General features: G+C 40.9%; 1 protein-coding gene across 1 annotated transcript in view; it reads right to left on the bottom strand.

Annotated features, from left to right (window-relative positions):
* Positions 1-5,315: 5,315 nt before the first annotated feature.
* Positions 5,316-18,867, bottom strand: part of HHATL (hedgehog acyltransferase like) — a 691,105-nt gene continuing 677,553 nt past the window's right edge. Inside the window, exon 12 of the mRNA XM_044066045.1 lies at positions 5,316-5,868. Coding sequence (XP_043921980.1) covers positions 5,744-5,868 — 125 coding nt within the window. The 3' untranslated portion in view covers positions 5,316-5,743. The remainder of the gene's footprint in view (positions 5,869-18,867) is intronic.

The raw sequence follows: 18,867 nt of genomic DNA, 5'->3' as shown, positions 1-18,867 counted from the left end.
CACACTGTTGTAGAGTATGTTTTCATGATGGTATCCAGCTTTGTATCTAGTACATGCTAATATTGTAGAAGTCAACTATAATTTCAGCTATTGTGAGAGAATGCCTGAGGTGGGATTCAAACATGCCCTCTGCACAGATTACCAGAGGCAAGGCAGGAGACCACGGTGGGATTCAAACACGCTCCATGAACAGATTACCAGAGACAAAGCAGAAGCCCGAGGTGGGATTCTAACATGCCCTCTGCACAAATTATCAGAGACAAAGCAGGAGACCGTGGTAGGAAGGCTCTTTTCTGCAGAACTCTCAGGCACTTGATTCATAAAAGACACACATGCACGTTCATTCTTAGGACATCACTGCACTGTAGTAAAATTTATTGAAAACAGAATTATACAGGATATGTATTCAGGAAGTGAGGAAGTAAAGTGCACAAATATAGAGTAAGCAGTTGTTATTAAATGCTGACAGTATCTGTGTATGATAGTATAGTATAGCTGTGCATGCTGTCAGACATAGTGGGAGAGTGATACATGCATGAATGCAGTAGCACAGCCATCCCTAACAGCTATATACTAAGTGACGGTCATTTAGGGATACCTTCATTTCAGCATAAGTGAAGGTGCTGATAAGAATGCAAAGAAGTATTGTAAAGCCAAGCAAGGCACACACACACACACACACACACACACACACACACACACACACACACACACACACACACACACACACACACACACACTGCCCAACACAATGCATCTGAAATTCTCCAGGTGCATCTAACACTAGGTAAGAGTGCAATCCAAATTGTAGCTTGCTACAGATCCCCCACCATGCCCCAAGATTCTCACTACATCTTTCTAAACATATTGGAAAATATTAAGATACAACCAAACACCCTAATACTGGGTGATTTTAACTACCCTACCATTAACTGGGAAAACTACTTGGGTACCAACTCCTTTTCCCAACGGTTCTTGGAATTCATAAATTCCAACGCCCTGGATCAACTAATCCATTGTCCCACCAGGGGCTCCAATATCCTAGACCTGGTCATTACCAACATGGGAGACAGATGCTCCACACTAGTGGTCACCCCCTCATTGGTCAGGTCTGACCATAAGCAAACCACCCTTGACATCCACATCCCACCCCCACCCCTGAGTAAGGAAACCTCCTTAAAAATCTTCTCCAAAGCCAACTTCATGCTACTGAAGTCAGAAGTGACAAACTTCACAACACCCACGCAGACAGGATCTGGAAGTTCGACTGCAGAATCCTACACTAAGGCACTGTACGAGCACATCCACTTGTGCATGGATCGTGCCATCCCAAATAGAACCAAGATGCTCTTCTCCAAAAAAAGGAAGCCAATCTGGTGGTTCCCTGCTATAAACAAACTATACAACAGAAGGAAGAAACTGTTGCAGAAAAGAGGAAAATCCCAGGATGCAAAAAACTCCCTTACCAGCCTCAGTAAGAAGCTGAGATCCCTCATAAAATCCTCAAAAGCTAGTTATGAAAATAAAATTGCCAAAGGTTCCAAAGACAGCCACAAGGCATTCTATTGTTATATCAAAAATCTAAATGGCAGTGCTCAGATCTGCTCTGAGCTACAACAGAATGGCATTAAATATACTGATCCCAAGGATATTGCCAATATCCTGGCAGATCGATTTAGTGCCAACTTCACCCCCCTCTCACCCCCTAAAGGGCCCATCTCAATACCAAAAGATTGCCAAATTCTGATAATTATGGCCACACAGGTAGAAACCACACTCTCCAAAGCTAAGAATACAGCATCCATGGGACCAGATGACATCCCAGGCTGTGTATCACATGAACTACAAAATGAACTGGCACCTCACCTGTGTCATGTTTAATCATAGCCTCACCTCAGGCTTTGTGCCCACTGAGTGGTGCACAGCTACAGTTATCCCGCTCCACAAGGGAGGATCCACCTTGGATCCCGGGAACTACCGTCCCATCAGTCTGACAAGCCTGATCTGCAAGGGCATGGAACACATTATCATGAAACTTATAAACAAAGACATTGGCAACCTTCAAACACTGGACCCCACCCAGTTTGGGTTTGTGAAGGGCCGAGCTTGTCTCCTGAATCTGATTGACTTCTTCGAATCAGTCTCCAGAGCTGTGGACGTGGGTAAGGCGGTCCACACAGCCTATTTGAATCTCACCAAGGCCTTCGACACCATCCCCCACTCTGGAATCATAGATAAACTTACTAAGCTGGGCATAAATCCCTACGTCACTCGATGGGTTGCCAACTGGCTTACTGACAGAACCCAGACTGTAAAAGTAGCTGACTCCAAATCCAGCTCCAATCAAGTGACAAATGGAGTACGTCAGGGTTCAGTCCTGGGACCACTCTTGTTTGGCATCTACTTCTCTGAAGTACAGGCCAACACTAAGGGACTCTGGCTAACAAAGTTCCCAGATGACTGCAAACTGGGAGCCATTACTGAATCCCCAAATGATGTGGATATTCTACAAAAGGGCCTTACAGAAACAGATGCCTGGTGCCAGAACCATGGGCTCGAGTTTAATGCCAAGAAATGTATAGTTATCCCCTTTGGAAAAAAACATGTACCCATGAATTACCACATAGGTGGCAGGACACTAAACATCGAAAGTGTGATGAGAGACTTAGGGAGGCAGTTGGACGTGATCTCACTTTCGATAACCACATTGCCACAACAGTCAGGAAATCCTTCTATGTGGCACACCTCATCACTAAGGGCTTTTCATCCAGAAAAAAGGAGGTCATTGCCCCACTGTACTCATCCCTCATTAGACCCATTATAGAGTATAACGCCCCATTTGGTATGTACCTCACAAGACATCTGCAACAGCTGGAAAGGCCACAGAAATACCTCACTAAAAGAATCACAGGCCTAAAGCAGATGTCATATGCCGACCATCTAAAAAAACAACCAGCTATACTCTGTGGCATATCGTCTACTCAGAGGCGATCTCTGCTTAACATACAAGGCCATGCCAAACCCTGAGCTGTTGGACATGCTCCACTTAAAGAAATCCCAATCCATCAGAGCCACATGCTCCAGGTATCTAAACCTTGTCATCACAATGAACAAAACATGCTGGAGGGATAGGTTCCTGACCCAGAAACTCCCCATACTCTGGAATAGACTCCCCATACATGTCAAGCAGAGTGCCTCTTTGGCCCTCTTCAAAAGGAACCTTGATGACTGGATGGGAGATAGGAAATTCACCCCTGGGATCATGTCAGTCGCCCTGCTAGACAGGGCTTCAGAGAAGTAAATATTGTGGGAAGAAATATCCAGGGAATTGTTATGGCTAGGCTTGCATAGGCCCTAGGGCCGATAGCCTAGTACCAACTTATGAATCTCTCTCTCTCTCTCTATATATATATATATATGTATGTGTGTGTGTGTGTGTGTGTGTGTGTGTGTGTGTGTGTGTGTGTGTGTGTGTGTGTGTGTGTGTGTGTGTGTGTGTATACCTTGTGGAGCTTTTCTCCCTAGGACTCCACTGAAAATGTACACCTGTTGTCCAGTCGGACTATCCTGGTAAACAACTGTGAAAATAAATAAATAAAATATATACTGTATATATTTATATATGTATATATATATATATATATATATATATATATATATATATATATATATATACACACATAGATATACATATATATATATATATATATATATATATATATACATACACACACACACACACACACACACACACACACACACACACACACACACACACACACACACACACACACACACACACACATACATATATAAGAGTGCAGGTGTCTACCTCCCTACCAGGAGTGAAGGAATGGTTGGCATTAATTCAGCAAGAAGCTGAGACTGGCTTACTCTGGATCCATAGGTGTCCAACATGGTTATGTGGTGGCACATGCTTAATGGACCAAGGACAGAATGCTCATAGGGTGAGATGCTTCAGGAGCAGATTGGCTGCTATCAACATGTAAACAAAGGCTGCTTAGACATAGGCTGTGGAGATTTGGTCAGAAGATGCACGACAGACATTGCGTTTGTTAATCTGCAATGCATTTAGCAATTTATCGTTGTTAACATCTACTTCTTCATCTCAACGATCTTAAATATGATACCTGGTATTCCTTGATATGTCCTGGTATGTGGGCTGAGATACAAAATCATGTTACATCAGGTACCAGTCAACTTCACTGTGTATACATTTTACAGAACAGGATTTGCACATCTTCATTTATGGTGTTGCTGATTTAGCTATCAGGTATCTGGTCAGCACTGGATTATACCCAGCATGAAGCTTCATCTGCTGGTGCATGGGAGCTGTCTTTGCAATGTCATACTGTAAAGCAAAGGGTTTCTGCTTTATCACTTTTGCAGCAAGGTTGGCTGCAGCTTGGAGGTTCTTCAATAACACTTCACATTGGAGCAACACATGCAGCATCTTTTGGATATAGTATGCTGACAAAATAACTTTGACTGTCTAGTTCATAGGTTGGTACTAGGCTATCAGCCCTAGGGCCTATACAAGCCTAGCCATAACAATTCCCTGGCTATTTCTTCCCACATTTTTTACTTTTCTGGACCCCTGTGTACCAGGGCGACTGACGTGATCCCCGGGGTGAATTTCCTTTCTCCCATCCAATCATCAAGGTTCCTTTTGAAGAGGGCCAAAGAGGCGCTCTGCTTGACAGGTATGGGCAGTCTATTCCAGAGTCTACGGAGTCTCTGGGTCAGGAACCTATCCCTCTAGCATGTTTTGTTTATTGTGATGACAAGATTTAGATCCCTGGAGCATGTGGCTCTGAGGGATTGGGATTTCTTTAAGTGTAGCATGTAGTGCAGAAGGTTAGTACAGAGTCAGGTTTACATCCTATTACAGTGGTATTGCTGTGTAAAATCTAAACTTCGTGAATGGTCTTTTGCCATTTATGTATTCTCCTATTCTCATCTGCATACATCATGCAGAGTACTGGTGGTTGTGCTTCAGTTACATTGTACAATCTGCTATCATGATATTTTTTGTGTTAAGAAAAAGGATGTTACACTGTTGATTTTCTGTATAACAACCTAGCACAATGCATAAAATATCTGTAAATCCCACCTATTACCTTTACTTTCCAACATGCAATATGCATTTTCTTTTCATGAAATCTGTAACAAATAAGCATCAATGGATTGCCATTTTTTATCGATTTTGAATTTCTCATCTTTGGGCCATAATGATGCTAGTCCTGACGAATAAAGAAGGAACCTTTGTGCAATTAATTATCTTGATAAATATAGTAGATGAATCATTCCCAATGGTTTATTTCACTTTCCAAACTAACTTCGGTTATAATTTGTTTTGGAGGTACCATGAATAAAAAAACGCATGCATTGGTTTAATTAAATTTAATTTACTTATTTATTTGTTAAATTTATTTAATTTAATTTAATAATTTATGTATTTATTTTGCAGAACTTCAGGCATTCTTTCTTGGACAAAAAGTACGGATTCATCTTGTGTTCCCAGCAAAGACAGGATTCAGTACACACATCATCAATATAAAATCTTAGTGTTTGCTTCATTTGTTCCTGTGACACAATGCATGTCTTTATGGCTGCAGATGCAAAGGAAATTAACAATGCTATATCACAGAATGAAAAGAAGAAAATGCTGCCTTCTCTGCAAGTAATAGAAAGGCACAATACTTCCAAAATGTTCCAATGTCTATTCAGTCTTTTCTTTATCAGCTGTTGCCTCCTCCTCGATTGCCAACCATCGCTCCCGTTCTTTGATTAGTTGGACTCCACAGTAAGTAACAAACCAGACAGAAAAGGTGGTTAAGGGGAACCCTAAAACATACAAGCAAAGGAGACACAATTGGAAGTACAGTTAGACATCCACTAATATACTGACGGGATTTTACTATGTGCATTAGTACTGCACCTTTATTTAGAAGCATTTTATTTTTGAGACTTTCAGCATATTACATCTAATATATAAAAAATAAAGCTGCAGGTGGAGAACTGCAACACAATAATAGTGTAATTTTAATAAAATTAGCAGTCATGGAAACTTGTGTAGGAAAAAGATTCTTGGGCAGCTGAGGTTTAAGGCTATGTGTTCAAATTTCTGGGGAGCAAACTATTTTAAAGAGCCAAGAAATTATTGTTACAGTGTGAATGAGTTAATCAGAAAGGGTCAATCGATGTATTTAGGTGGGGCTTGTAATGCTGCCCTACACTTAAGAGCTGGTTAATGTATGTCATTTAACTAGACAAATACCTGTCTGCAGTGGGCTTACCCAGTCAATTCTTCTTCTTCTTCTGGCTTTTCCCAGTTAGGGGTCGCCACAGCGGATCATCTGTCCTTTCATGATTGTCAGTGGAGTTTTACGGTGTCGAGTTGCCAGCCCGGCGCCCAACCTTCCACAGAAGGTATACACATGCACACACTCACACCTAGGGCCAATTTAAAGTGTCCAATCAACCTACAGCATGTCTTTGGGATGTGGGAGGAAACCGGAGCACCCGGAGGAAACCCACGCGACCACAGGGAGGACATGCAGACTCCACACAGAAGGCACCCCAGCCGAGAATCGAACCGGAGAACCTCTTGCTGTGAGGTGACAATGCTAACCTCTGCACCACCGTGGCCACCCAGGGCTTACCCAGTCAATAAATGAGTAAAATAAAATAAATTTAAAAAAATCTGAAAGAATAAAATGAAATAAAATAAATGTAAAAAATCCAGAACCAAAGTGATGGAATGAACATTTGTTTGAAACAAACATTTTTTCTGTTATGTGTAAAGGTCCCCAATTACTCCCCTCTCACATGCAGATGATTATGTTCTCTACATTTCTGCTACTTAAGTAATCAGGAGGTTGCTGCATCTTGAGAATAATGAGCAGTACTTCACCCCCACACAGTGGCCCCCCCTTTAGAAAATGTAGCTTCTGAACATCTGTTAGTATGCCAAAATTCACAGACCTGTACCTTAGCAAATGGTCTGACTCACAAGTATGAGGAAATTCACGTCACAACATTGTGTGATTCCACAGTTACCAAGCATAGCTTAAACAGCATGGCTGAGATGAGTATCTTCCCACTTCAAAGGGATGATGGGAGAAATGACAAGCTCCTCCCATTCACATGGTCGCACTTTGTATGCCACCAGCAAGGCAGGACTTAAAATGGTTGATAACAACAACTGGGCCTCTATATGGTTCCTTAATGAAATTCAATAACCTGTTTGACACACATCATAAATGCACGATACATAGACACTAATTTTCTTTTTCTCTGTTCTTTCGTTAAATACAATTCATCTTCCATCATTGGCAAATGGCACTGCCTTTCACTCATTTACATTGGGAATGCAACTTGTTCAGTGTCTACTTCAGATGCTGCTTGAGACTCTATTTACCTGTTCCTCTGCTTTCTTTTAGGTATTTTGCAAATAATTAAACTTATTTTTTTTTTGTTTATGGTGGTTTTCCACTTACCTGATCTACATGCTATTTCTGTAGTCAAAAAAAGAAGTTATGTACTCACCATAACATTCCATGTTTGCTGTCAATACTCTCACCTTCATTTATGATGGTTGGGTTCCTACTCGGCTTAATACTAAAGCTTGAGAGCTTTCACTGGCTCGAGGCTATACCCTATCCCATGAAGCCCAGTGACAGTTCCCCAGATCTTGTTGGCAAACACTAATCACTAGAAAAATGATCTAATCAGAAAATAAAAGAGTAAAGATAAAAATCCTTAGCCCATGTCTCATGAGACAAGAAGGGAATCAGAGAAGTTTATGACCAATTCCAGAAATTCCTCTCAATCCTCCAGGAAGGGGGGGAAGGAGGGTGGGATGCAAGAATGAAGGCAAGATTCTGGACAACAAACATGGAACGTTATGGTGAGTACATAACGTCTTTATGTTATGTTGTCCCATCTCACCTTCATTCTTGATGGTTGGGACAGCATCCCCAGCACCTTTTCTCTTGGGTGGCTCAAGGGAATAAGCTCTTCAGAACAGTGGAACCAAAGGATGCCCTGTTCCAGGAGGCCACATCTACTTTGTAATGACTAATAAAGGCATGAGGATTGACCCATGTGGCTGCCGCGCAAATTGAATCCAAAGGTAGCCTGGCTTGGAAAGTGGTGGAAGTCGACATAGATCTAGTCGAATGGCCTCGAATTTTACCTGGCAGTTGCTTATGCTGAGAGCTATATGCATAAGTAATGGTGTCTGACAGCCATTTAGATAAAGTGACTCTTGAAACTGGCGCCCCTTTTCTAGTCTCTGAGAATAAGACAAATAATTGGTCAGATTTTCTAAACTCTTTTGTCCTCTGTAAACAGAAACATAACTGCCTATGGCCATCCAATTGCTGAAGCTTATATTCTGCATTTGTTGCCATAGTTGGGAAAAAAAGACAGGTAGGTGAATGGATTGATTCAAGTTGGACTCAAAACATACTTTGGGTAAAAAAAAAGGATTTGTTCTAAGAGAGACTCTGTCTTTGTGGAAAACTAAATTGGGAGGACAAATAGACAGGGCTTGCAGTTCTGAAACCCTCCTAGCTGAAGTAATGCCTGTCAAAAAGATCGTCTTCCATGTAAGGAACTTTAGTGGGCAAGAGGAAGCAGGCTCGAATGGAGGGAGAATTAAAATAGTCAGTACCAAATTTAGATCCCAGGGAAGTGGTGGCTTTCTTATTGGAGGTCTTAATAGGAATGTACCCCTCAGAAAAGCTTTGCATTATCTGTGAGACATTATTTTCGATCCCATGTTTCCTACGTGGTAGAAAGATATGGCAGCTAATTGTAGTCATATAGTAGCTGCAGCTGCACCTTGGTTGAAAATCTCTGCTAAAAAATCTAGAATTGTTGTCACAGGAGCTGTGAAGGGGTCGATGTGATACTTGGAAGCCCAACAAGAAAACCTTTTCCATTTGCTAGCATACAGTTTTCTAGTTGCAGTTTTATGAGAAGAAACCAGAATGTGTTGCACTGCTGGGGATATATTCAGAAGCCTGGCTAAGATGGGAATTGGAGCAACCAAGCTGTCAGCTTGAGGGTTTGGATGGAGGGATGATGCATTCCCGACTAATGGGTCAGAAGATCTGGCACCGGGTCCAGAATCCAAGGCTCCTCCTTGAGATGGGGCCATAGGAAAGGGAACCAGATTTGACAAGGCCAGTATGGAGCAATGAGAATTAGTTTAGGACTCAACAATTCAGCTTTCTGTAGAACTTTGGGTATTAATGGAAATGGGGGAAATGCATAAAGAAGTTCTGGGACCAATCATGAATAAGTGAATCCTTTGCTGACTCCCTCGTAAGGGGGATTAGAGCAAGGTAGTTGCTCCATTTGGATATCATGGATGGGGCAAAGAGGTTGCAGTAAGGCTAGACCCACTTGAGAAAAATTTGGTTCGCAATTTCCTGTTTCAGGGACCTCTCATTTGACATAAGAATTGCCCGGCTTAATTTGTCCACTATCACGTTGGATTTCCCCAGAGTGTGCTTTGCAGTTAGAAAATGTTGAGAAGAAATTGTCCATTGCCATACTTTTTGAGCATCTCAACACTTAGGGTAGGATCTGGTTCCACCTTGTTTGTTGATGTACCACACCACGGGCATATTGTCTGTCTGCATCACAATCATACCTGTAGGAAGAGAGTTCTGGAATGCTTGCAATGCCAGAATCACTGTTCTCATCTCCACTACATTGATGTGCAAGTGGTATTCATGTTCCTATCAAGTCCCTTGGACAGTCTGTCCCAGATAATGCCTCCCCCACCCTATATGGGAAGCATCCATGGTCACTGTAGCAACTGGATGGGGCAGAAAGAATGGTCTGCTTATCATTACCTACATGGACTGAAGCCACCATCATAGGTCCTTTTTGCAGGTGTCTGTAATGAGGATCTTGTGTGACATGGGTAACTCTTGCATGGACCATTAAGCAAAGAGTAGCCACTGTTATACCCTCATGTGTAGACGCACCAGTGGAACTAATGTTATCGCAGCTGCCATTGAACCCAGAACCTTGAGAACAAACTTTGGCCTGCATTTTTCTCCTCATGAGCAAGATTGATATCTGATGATGTAGTGTTTGTACCCTGTCATGAGGCAGTTTTGCTACCATGTCTTTTGTCTTTAAGTCTGCTCCTATGAAGGTGGTGGTGCTGCGGTAGTGTTATCGCCTCACAGTAAGACGTTGTCCTGTTCGATTCTCAGCTAAAGTGTCTTCTGTGTGGAAACATGCATAAATGGGCGTACCTTCGTTGAAGGTTGTGCATCGGGGCCAGCAACTCGGCACGTAAAAATCTACTTCCAATCATTAGCAGACCGGAGTTCCGCTGTGGTGACCCCTAATTGGGAAAAGCCGAAAGACACAACATGCTGTGAAAGCAACAAGGCAGATTTTTTGAAATTTATGGTAATACCTAGCTCTGAGCAGAGATGAATGGTGGTGTCCCTTGACTTGGTCAGTAGATGCTTTGTGGTGGAGGTCAGGAGCCAGTCGTCTAAGTATGGAAACACCCAGAATCCTAGATGCCTTATGTGAGCCATGACTACTGCCATGCATTTGGTAAACACTCTGGGGGCTGTAGTGAGACCAAAGGGCAGAGCTCTGAATTGGCAATGACTGGCTTCCAGCTGGAAGTGTAGATATCTCCTGGATCGCCTGTCCATCTTTACATGGTAGTACGCATCCTGAAGATCTATTGAGCACATCCAATTGTCTCGCTCCAGAATAGGCAGTATAGACTGCAGTGTCACCATCTGGAAATTTGCTTTTTTAACGGACTTGTTCAGCTTGCTGAGATCCAAGACTGGTCTCCTGTCCCCTGTTTTCTTTGGAACTATAAAGAACCTTGAGTAAGTCCCAGATCTGATTTGGTCTGTGAGGACTTCTTGGATGACTCTTTTTTCTAGCAACCTTTGGATTTCTAGTGTTGCTTGATCCCTTTGACTGGTGGGATGTCTGATATTGATAGCAAACACATCTAGTTCAAGTTCTAAGCAATCCAATACACTTTTATACGCCAAAAAAAATTAATAAGAAGCAAAGCTTTCGGGTTAACCACCCTTCATCAGTACATAAAATTGAATGAATCTAAAAACCATTTAAATAGGAACATGATTAAACCACATGATTCAGCCAGCCTAACAGAATCATCAAACAATTGCATATTTAAAATACATCAAAGTGACAGTACACAGATAGCTAAATTATTTTTAAATATATGAACTTCTTACGAATATATAAAAAACGCATATACAACCATAAGATACGTATCAAGGAAATACATATATATATATATATATATATAGACATGTAGCATATGTATAAAAAATATAAATATATAAAAAATTCATACATATAAATATGAAAGATACAATAAAACACATAGAACATATTAAAAGCACAAAAAACATAAGACATAGAACATAAAAGACCATGCTTAATAAGTATTGGTGTATTAATATAGAATCTAAATATTTTCTCTTTGTCTTTTAACAAGAACTGGTTTCAAACTAACCGCTACATTCAACCCAGGTTCTTGTTCTGCATCTAGTCTAATAATCCATTCAAGTTCTTTGAGCTCTAGTGCATTATTAATATCACCCCCTCTCAAACCAAGATTAACTTCACAAATCACTCTAAACTTAAAAGCATGGCCTTCATTTTCCTTAATGTGCTTACTTAATGCATTTGTCATAATCTCCCTTCTAATTTCAGATTTGTGTTCTATTATGCGCTCTTTCAACTTTCTAGTAGTCTTACCTACATAGAAACTTGTGCATTTAACACAAGTCGCAAGGTAGACTATTTGACAAGTATTACAATTAGCTGAACAGTCAAATTCAATTTTTTTCTTTGTTATAGGATGTTCAAATATATTTGAAGTATCAAATACGTCAACACAACATGTACAATTATAACATTTGTTATTTATAACAATTATTAGACTAGATGCAGAACAAGAACCTGGGTTGAATGTAGCGGTTAGTTTGAAACCAGTTCTTGTTAAAAGACAAAGAGAAAATATTTAGATTCTATATTAGTACACCAATACTTATTAAGCATGGTCTTTTATGTTCTATGTCTTATGTTTTTTGTGCTTTTAATATGTTCTATGTGTTTTATTGTATCTTTCATATTTATATGTATGAATTTTTTATATATTTATATTTTTATACATATGCTATATGTCTATATATATATATATATATATATATATATATATATATATATATATATATATATATATTTCCTTGATACGTATCTTATGGTTGTATATGCGTTTTTTTATATATTCATAAGAAGTTCAGATATTTAAAAAGAATTTAGATATCTGTGTACTGTCACTTTGATGTATTTTAAATATGCAACTGTTCGATGATTCTGTTAGGCTGGCTGAATCATGTGGTTTAATCATGTTCCTATTTAAATGTTTTTTTAGATTCATTCAATTTTATGTACTGATGAAGGGTGGTTAACCCGAAAGCTTTGCTTCTTATTAAATTTTTTTTGGCGTATAAAAGTGTATTGGATGTCTGGTATTGAAACAGAAGGGTATGTTGTATCCCCTGGATATAATCGACCATACCCATTTGTCTTGAGTGATGTTGAGCCAGGCTTTTGGGTACAGTGATAGTCTGACCCCAACTGCCTCCAGAGGTGGACAGGCAGGCCTCCTTTCAGGAGCGCTGGAAGGGGCCTGCTAGAGAATGTATCTCTGTCACCCTGGTTCTGCGGATCCCCTCTGCATAGAGCACGGCGTCTTCCATTATTAGTTCCCCCTCTGCCCCTGGGGGAAAATTCACCGTGTGCATCAGGCAAAGCTCTTTGGGATTTCCGGGACCACATTTTTCCACCCTTCTGAACTTTGGGATAAGGCCTGGTAGGAACTGAAAAATGTACTCCCATGGCAGACAGAGTTTTGCCTTCTTGTTCGCATCTGGTAAGAGTCTCTTTAACTTTTGGCCCAAACAAGGATGAGCTGTCAAAAGGGACGTTTATAAAGGAAGACATAAAGGGTTCAGCAAACTCACAAAGGTGCATCCAGGAATGTCTCCTCAGACCTGTTCCTGTGCCTGCTGCCCTACTCACTCCATTAGCTGTGTAGGAGATGAGGTGCATGGAGCAGTTTACTACAGAATTTAGAGTCGCAAGCAGAGAGTTTACCTTGTCCAGCACCCCCACAGCTGTAGCACCCTGGAGGGTATCCCCTAGCTCTTTCAGGAGATCCCTCTGAAGTCAGGTAAAATGGGATAAATAGTTCAGCAATGTAAGAGTAAAGGCTGCTGATGAAAACATATGCTTCCCATATCTGTCCATCGTTTGAGACTCCTTATTTGGAGGATGGACAGATGAGGAAGTTTCAGCTAAGTCCTTCTTGGTGGCCACTGCCACCACCATAGCATCTACTGGAACACCTTTGGTTAAGAATTGCTTGCCATCTGGGGCAGTAATAAACTTGTTGGGCCTCCTTGGAACAGGTTCCATGGATTCTGGAGAGCCCCACGCCTTTCGCCTGACTACGCCAAGGAGTTGATCGAAAGGCGGAGACACCCAAGAGGTGGAGGGTCGAGGATACAAATGCCTCCAGGTATACAGACTCATCTTCAGAAAGAGAGAGGGTCTTACAGCCACCTCTCTGCTTCAGGATCTCTAAGATGTCTGAAAAGGAGACATCCTCAGAGGGTGACTGTGGGGACCCTTCTGAGTCCTCTAAGTATGCATCTGACATGACAGACTCAGGGGAGTCTAAATGTTTCCTCTTACAAGTCCTCTTCTGAGGGACCTCCTCAGAGGGATACTCTGGGGAAGTTTCAGAAGAGAGTGGATTGCCCATTGGGGCACTCTAGGGCATTGGCTCTCTACACTTGGACTGGAGGGACAGTACAGAGGTTGACACTGGTCCTTTTGGGGGAAGAGTAGCTGAAGCCAAGGGTGGAGCAGTCTGGGGGGACAGCACACTCCTCATCACCTTGAAGGCACCACAATCCTGGCCCGAAAGAACCCTCAGCTCCGAGGAGCCGGTAGACCTCCCCCGTGCCAAGGAGAATGGCTCCAAGGCTGATGTGGGAGCCAAACTCACCTGTGCCGAATTCCTAGGAGGAGGAGTCGAATCCGACAAGGGTCAAATCCAACTCTTCTCCCCGGACCTAACGAGGGAGTAATGGCTCCCAGACCCTTCAAAAGAAGACAGTATTAAAGAGGTCAGAGCAGAAGCTGGGGCCGAGACTCCAGTTGAGGTTTTTGGACCAAATGGTTCCACCACAAGGACATCCAGGCACTCTGGCTCCGAACTTGTTCGAGTTGGAGGAGGAACAGAAGACAAGGCAGGTGCAGGCATCGGCTCCAGTTCCATCTGGGCTGGACTTGAAAGAATTTTAGCTAAGGCCGGTGTTTGGAGGAATGTCTTGACCACCCACTCCACATCATCATCCGATAGACTCCTGGGGGATCGGGAGGAGACAGTGGATGAATTATGGCTACCAGCCACAGATTGCAAGAGGGGTGACTGGGGTACTGAGTAAACCATTTCCAGAGTCGGGGACCGGCTCCTTTTTTGGCTCTGAGTCGGCTCCGATAAAGCTGGTGGAGCCGCTGGAGTTGTCTTCTTGGGCCCAACAGCCTTCGGGTCCGAAGTTGCATGTTTCTCAGGCTTCTTGGTTGGGTCAGAAGCCGGAGCTGAAAAAGAAGATTTTCTAGAAGACTTCTCTGATGAGGATTTAGAGGGCTGATTCCCTTCAACATCAAATGGTCTCTTAAGTAAACCCCTTAGAATGAGCTTACTTTTATGTTCCTGCAGGACCCTGGAACTGAAACCATGGCAGATAGAGCAGGAGTCCTGCAGATGGGCCACACCTCAGCAATATACACAGCTAGTGTGGAGGTCAGTAAGCAACATCTTCTGTGTGCACAAGTCACACTTTTTAAAGCCAGATTGCTTGGCTAAACCAGTATCTTGGACATTTTGCACTAGTTATGTCAACCAAAAAATGGATAAATATATCCCAACAGTACACCTACCAATCAATACACAGAAAGGCACAAGAACAAACAAAATTAGTACAAAACAGCAAAATTTTTTTATTTTTTTTTAATGGGGAAAGAACCAAGAAAGAACACTACAGGAGAGGTCTCTAATTTAAACGACAATCTCCTCTAGCCAGAGGAGACATCTCTAACTGAAATGACGAAACCTCAGGAAAGGGTAGTAGAAAAAAGGGAGGGGGGCCTCTAACTAAGATGGGGTTAAAACAAAGGGGACAAAAAAAAAAAGAATCCTCTAAGTTAAACGGATTCATTCAGGACAAACTTAAGCTAGACAGGATAGGAATAAACGAGGCCTATGAACAAGGATGGCCCACACAACAATGCTACAACCAGGGAAAATACAAAAAGGGAACACTAAATTACTAAAAACTACTCTACACTAAACCAGAGAAGTTAAAGGTTATTACATTAACACAATAACAGAAAAATATTGTCAAAAGGGTAGCTAAAACAAAGACTTAGCCTGAGCCAGCAAAAAACAATCCTGAACCAGCAAAGCGGCAAACGAGATCTGGGGAACTGTTGCCAGGCATCATGGGATAGGGTATAGCCTCGAGCCAGTGAAAGCTCTTGAGCTTTAGTATTAGGCAAAGTCGGAACCGATGCTTGGTTCCAAACCCAACCATCAAGAGTGAAGGCGAGATAGGACAACATAACATCATATTTAAAACATATCTAAATCTCATTTATTAACTCTGCTTTGAAAGTATGAAATTAATGTGTCCGTAAGAATTTGCCACTTTGGCCCAAGTTGCAGCCAAAGAAAGGTCCAGAAAAATCAAGGGAGTACTTGCGCATGCTTTGTTTACTCCACATTTAGATAGATGTGTACATTTTAAAAGGGCAAAAGTCTGAGGATTAAGTACATAATAGATATCGTCTTGTTAACATAAAATAAATCAATAAATACTGTCATATAGTGGACTGAAGTTGAAATGGCAACATAAAAACGCATGTGACAGAGAATGGAGAAGGCCATTCTATGATTTAATCAACAGCAGAATTCTCCAGAATATGGAGAAATGGAGCATTTGCCTTTTGTACATAAATGTGCCCACTCTGGCATAGAGATTACTAATTCAACAAGGGAGATGGTGTAGCATCCCCCATATAGGTAAGGAGAACAGCTCTTAGTCTTTTTCATTTATTGGTGACTGTGGCAAGCAAATGTGCATTTTGATTTTCTGCTTCGCTGGCATGCAGATCACTGTGTTATGGTTTATAAAGGTGTCTTACAAACTATTTTTACTGCCCTTGATCTAGATGCAGATTGAAAATGAACTAAGATGCAGGAAGCCACACAAGGGTAGACGAGACACTGGTACGTTGTATGTCAAGGCACTGAAGGAAAGTGGTACTATATTTCAGAAATAGGCCTCATCATATCCTTAAAAAATAAAAACAGAAAAGTCTCTTGCAGAGTTAATCACAGGACAGTCTTAGCAATTAATTGCTAAGTTAATTAATATATTACATCAAGTAAATATTCCAAAGCCACAGCCAGACAATCAACCCTGATTGGATCCTAACATCCTCTCTAAATAAAATGTCATCCCAGGGAACTCTGTCAGTTAGCTTAAGTAACCACTTAATGATCTATACCATAAAGCACCAAAGCAACAGCTCCAGAACACATTACAGCCTGGTAAGAAAACTTACTCCTTTTCATAAAGCCACTTTTATTAATACACTACATCTCCTTAACAAGTCAGTAAATAATCTCCCCATAGGCAATACTGTCTCTGAGTTCAAAAGAGTCTTCATAAGTGCTCCAACACACTAGCTACACAACCCTCCCCGCAGAGCAAAAAGAGTGAAAGTCAACCCTACCTCATAACCAGCCTTAGCAACTACATAACATATGAAATAAAAATATAAAGCCTGGAAAACAGATCCTACTTTCCTACCGCACAGACAAATAAGAAAACTAACAAAATGACATCACTAAAGATAAGAAAACCTATTACTCAGTTATTGAAAACACACACGAATAATCCAAACTGTTCTGAGCCTCACTCAGTAAACTGTTTAATCCAGGATAAGATATACAGCCAACATCAAACACGGACAGAAACAAAATGATACCATAGCCAACAAAATCAATACCCACTTTATACAGACAGTACTGTCATTAACCACCCAGGTGACTAACCAAGTTCTTGATGTCCATCAGCATTTCTCCTTCTAACCAGTTCCCAGTAAGGAATATTTTGGAAGACTAAAATTAATACCAAAAACAGCATTGACATCTAGGAACAAAATCCAAGCTGTAAACCAGTTTGCTCTTCCTGAACTAACTTACAGTTCTGAAGCAGCTGACTGGACCCAAAAGGTAAAACAAGGATGCTTCATGCTCATCAAATGATTTATAAAAAACAGTGTATACTAATAATACTGTATATATTCCCTGTTCTGAAGGAGGGATGGGCCTCCTTAAAATTGATTACATGTATAGATCTGCAATTGTAGGATTGCATACATATCTGCTGACCTCAGAAGATCAAAACATAGTGAATGTTTTAAAACATGAGGAGAATAAGTCTAAGATGACTTTCCTGCTTAGTTTAGTAGAAGCATATTGGTGTCAAACAGAAATGAAAATCAATCCAGAAGTAGACACAAATCAGGAAGCAACTGAATGTGCCAAAAAACAAAAGAAAGAATATGAGGTGAAGGATCAGATGAGAAGGGAAGAAATGTGGAAAATGCATAAATATATTTGCAAGTATTGAAAACTCAGAACAACCTCATGTTGATCAGGACTGAATACAGGAATGGTTAAGGAGAGGTGATTTTAAACCAAAAGATGAAATGTTACTATTGGTGGGCCAACATAGTGGACAACGTAATGTTGGTTTACAAAGTGCATTGAACTTATGGGAGAAACAGACAAATGTAGGTTTTGTAAAACAGCACTAGACATAGTTGCAATTCTTGTTGCTGGTTGTGATATACTAATAGCAGATGCACTGTATACTGAAAGGCATAATAATGTGGCAAGACTGTTGCATTGAGGATTGTGCAAACATTCAAATATTGAAATAACTGAAAAGAGCCATAAAGCATTATAGAAAATGATGAAGTTTATATCACATAGGATCACCCATTACCAACAGTTCAAAAATCGATGTGAGAAAACCAGATACAGTAGTCCATGAAAAGAAGACAAAAGTAGCATTGATCATTGAAATTGGTACACCCAGTGACTACAGTGTCTATGTACATAGAGACACAAGTCATAAAATACCAGGATTTGCAGGCACAAATGAGGGCAGTGTTGAAGGAGGATACCCAAACAGTTCCAATACTAGTAGGAGGAACAGATCTTATAAAGAATTTATAATCATACGATGATATATGATATATGATATATGATCATATATGATATGTTACCAATGCATGTAACTCCACACGAGTTGCATAAGAAGTCATTACTGGGCATATTGCGGGTGCTGCAAAGAGCACTTCTGACTAACATCAAACATTGAAACAATACTAATTTCATGAACTTTAATCACATGTTGACTTAGGAATGGGGCCTATTCCCATCATGATATTAGAAACCCAAAAGACTTGGAGAAATAAAAAAAGTAAAAACCTACCTCCATGACATAACAAGAATACAAATAGCCTCTACTTTCTTAATGTCATCTCCCCTCTGTGCTGCCCCAATCTTCACTAACATTCAAGTTTCACAAATATCCATCCAAAGCTGGGCAATGTTATAATAAAACAGCCAACTTTGTGTAAATTACAACAATGGAA

The sequence above is a fragment of the Protopterus annectens genome, chromosome 3.part0, assembly GCF_019279795.1.
Source record: "Protopterus annectens isolate FY-2018-M chromosome 3.part0, PAN1.0, whole genome shotgun sequence".
NCBI lineage: Eukaryota > Metazoa > Chordata > Ceratodontiformes > Protopteridae > Protopterus > Protopterus annectens.
This window is presented reverse-complemented; position numbering and strand designations above follow the sequence as displayed.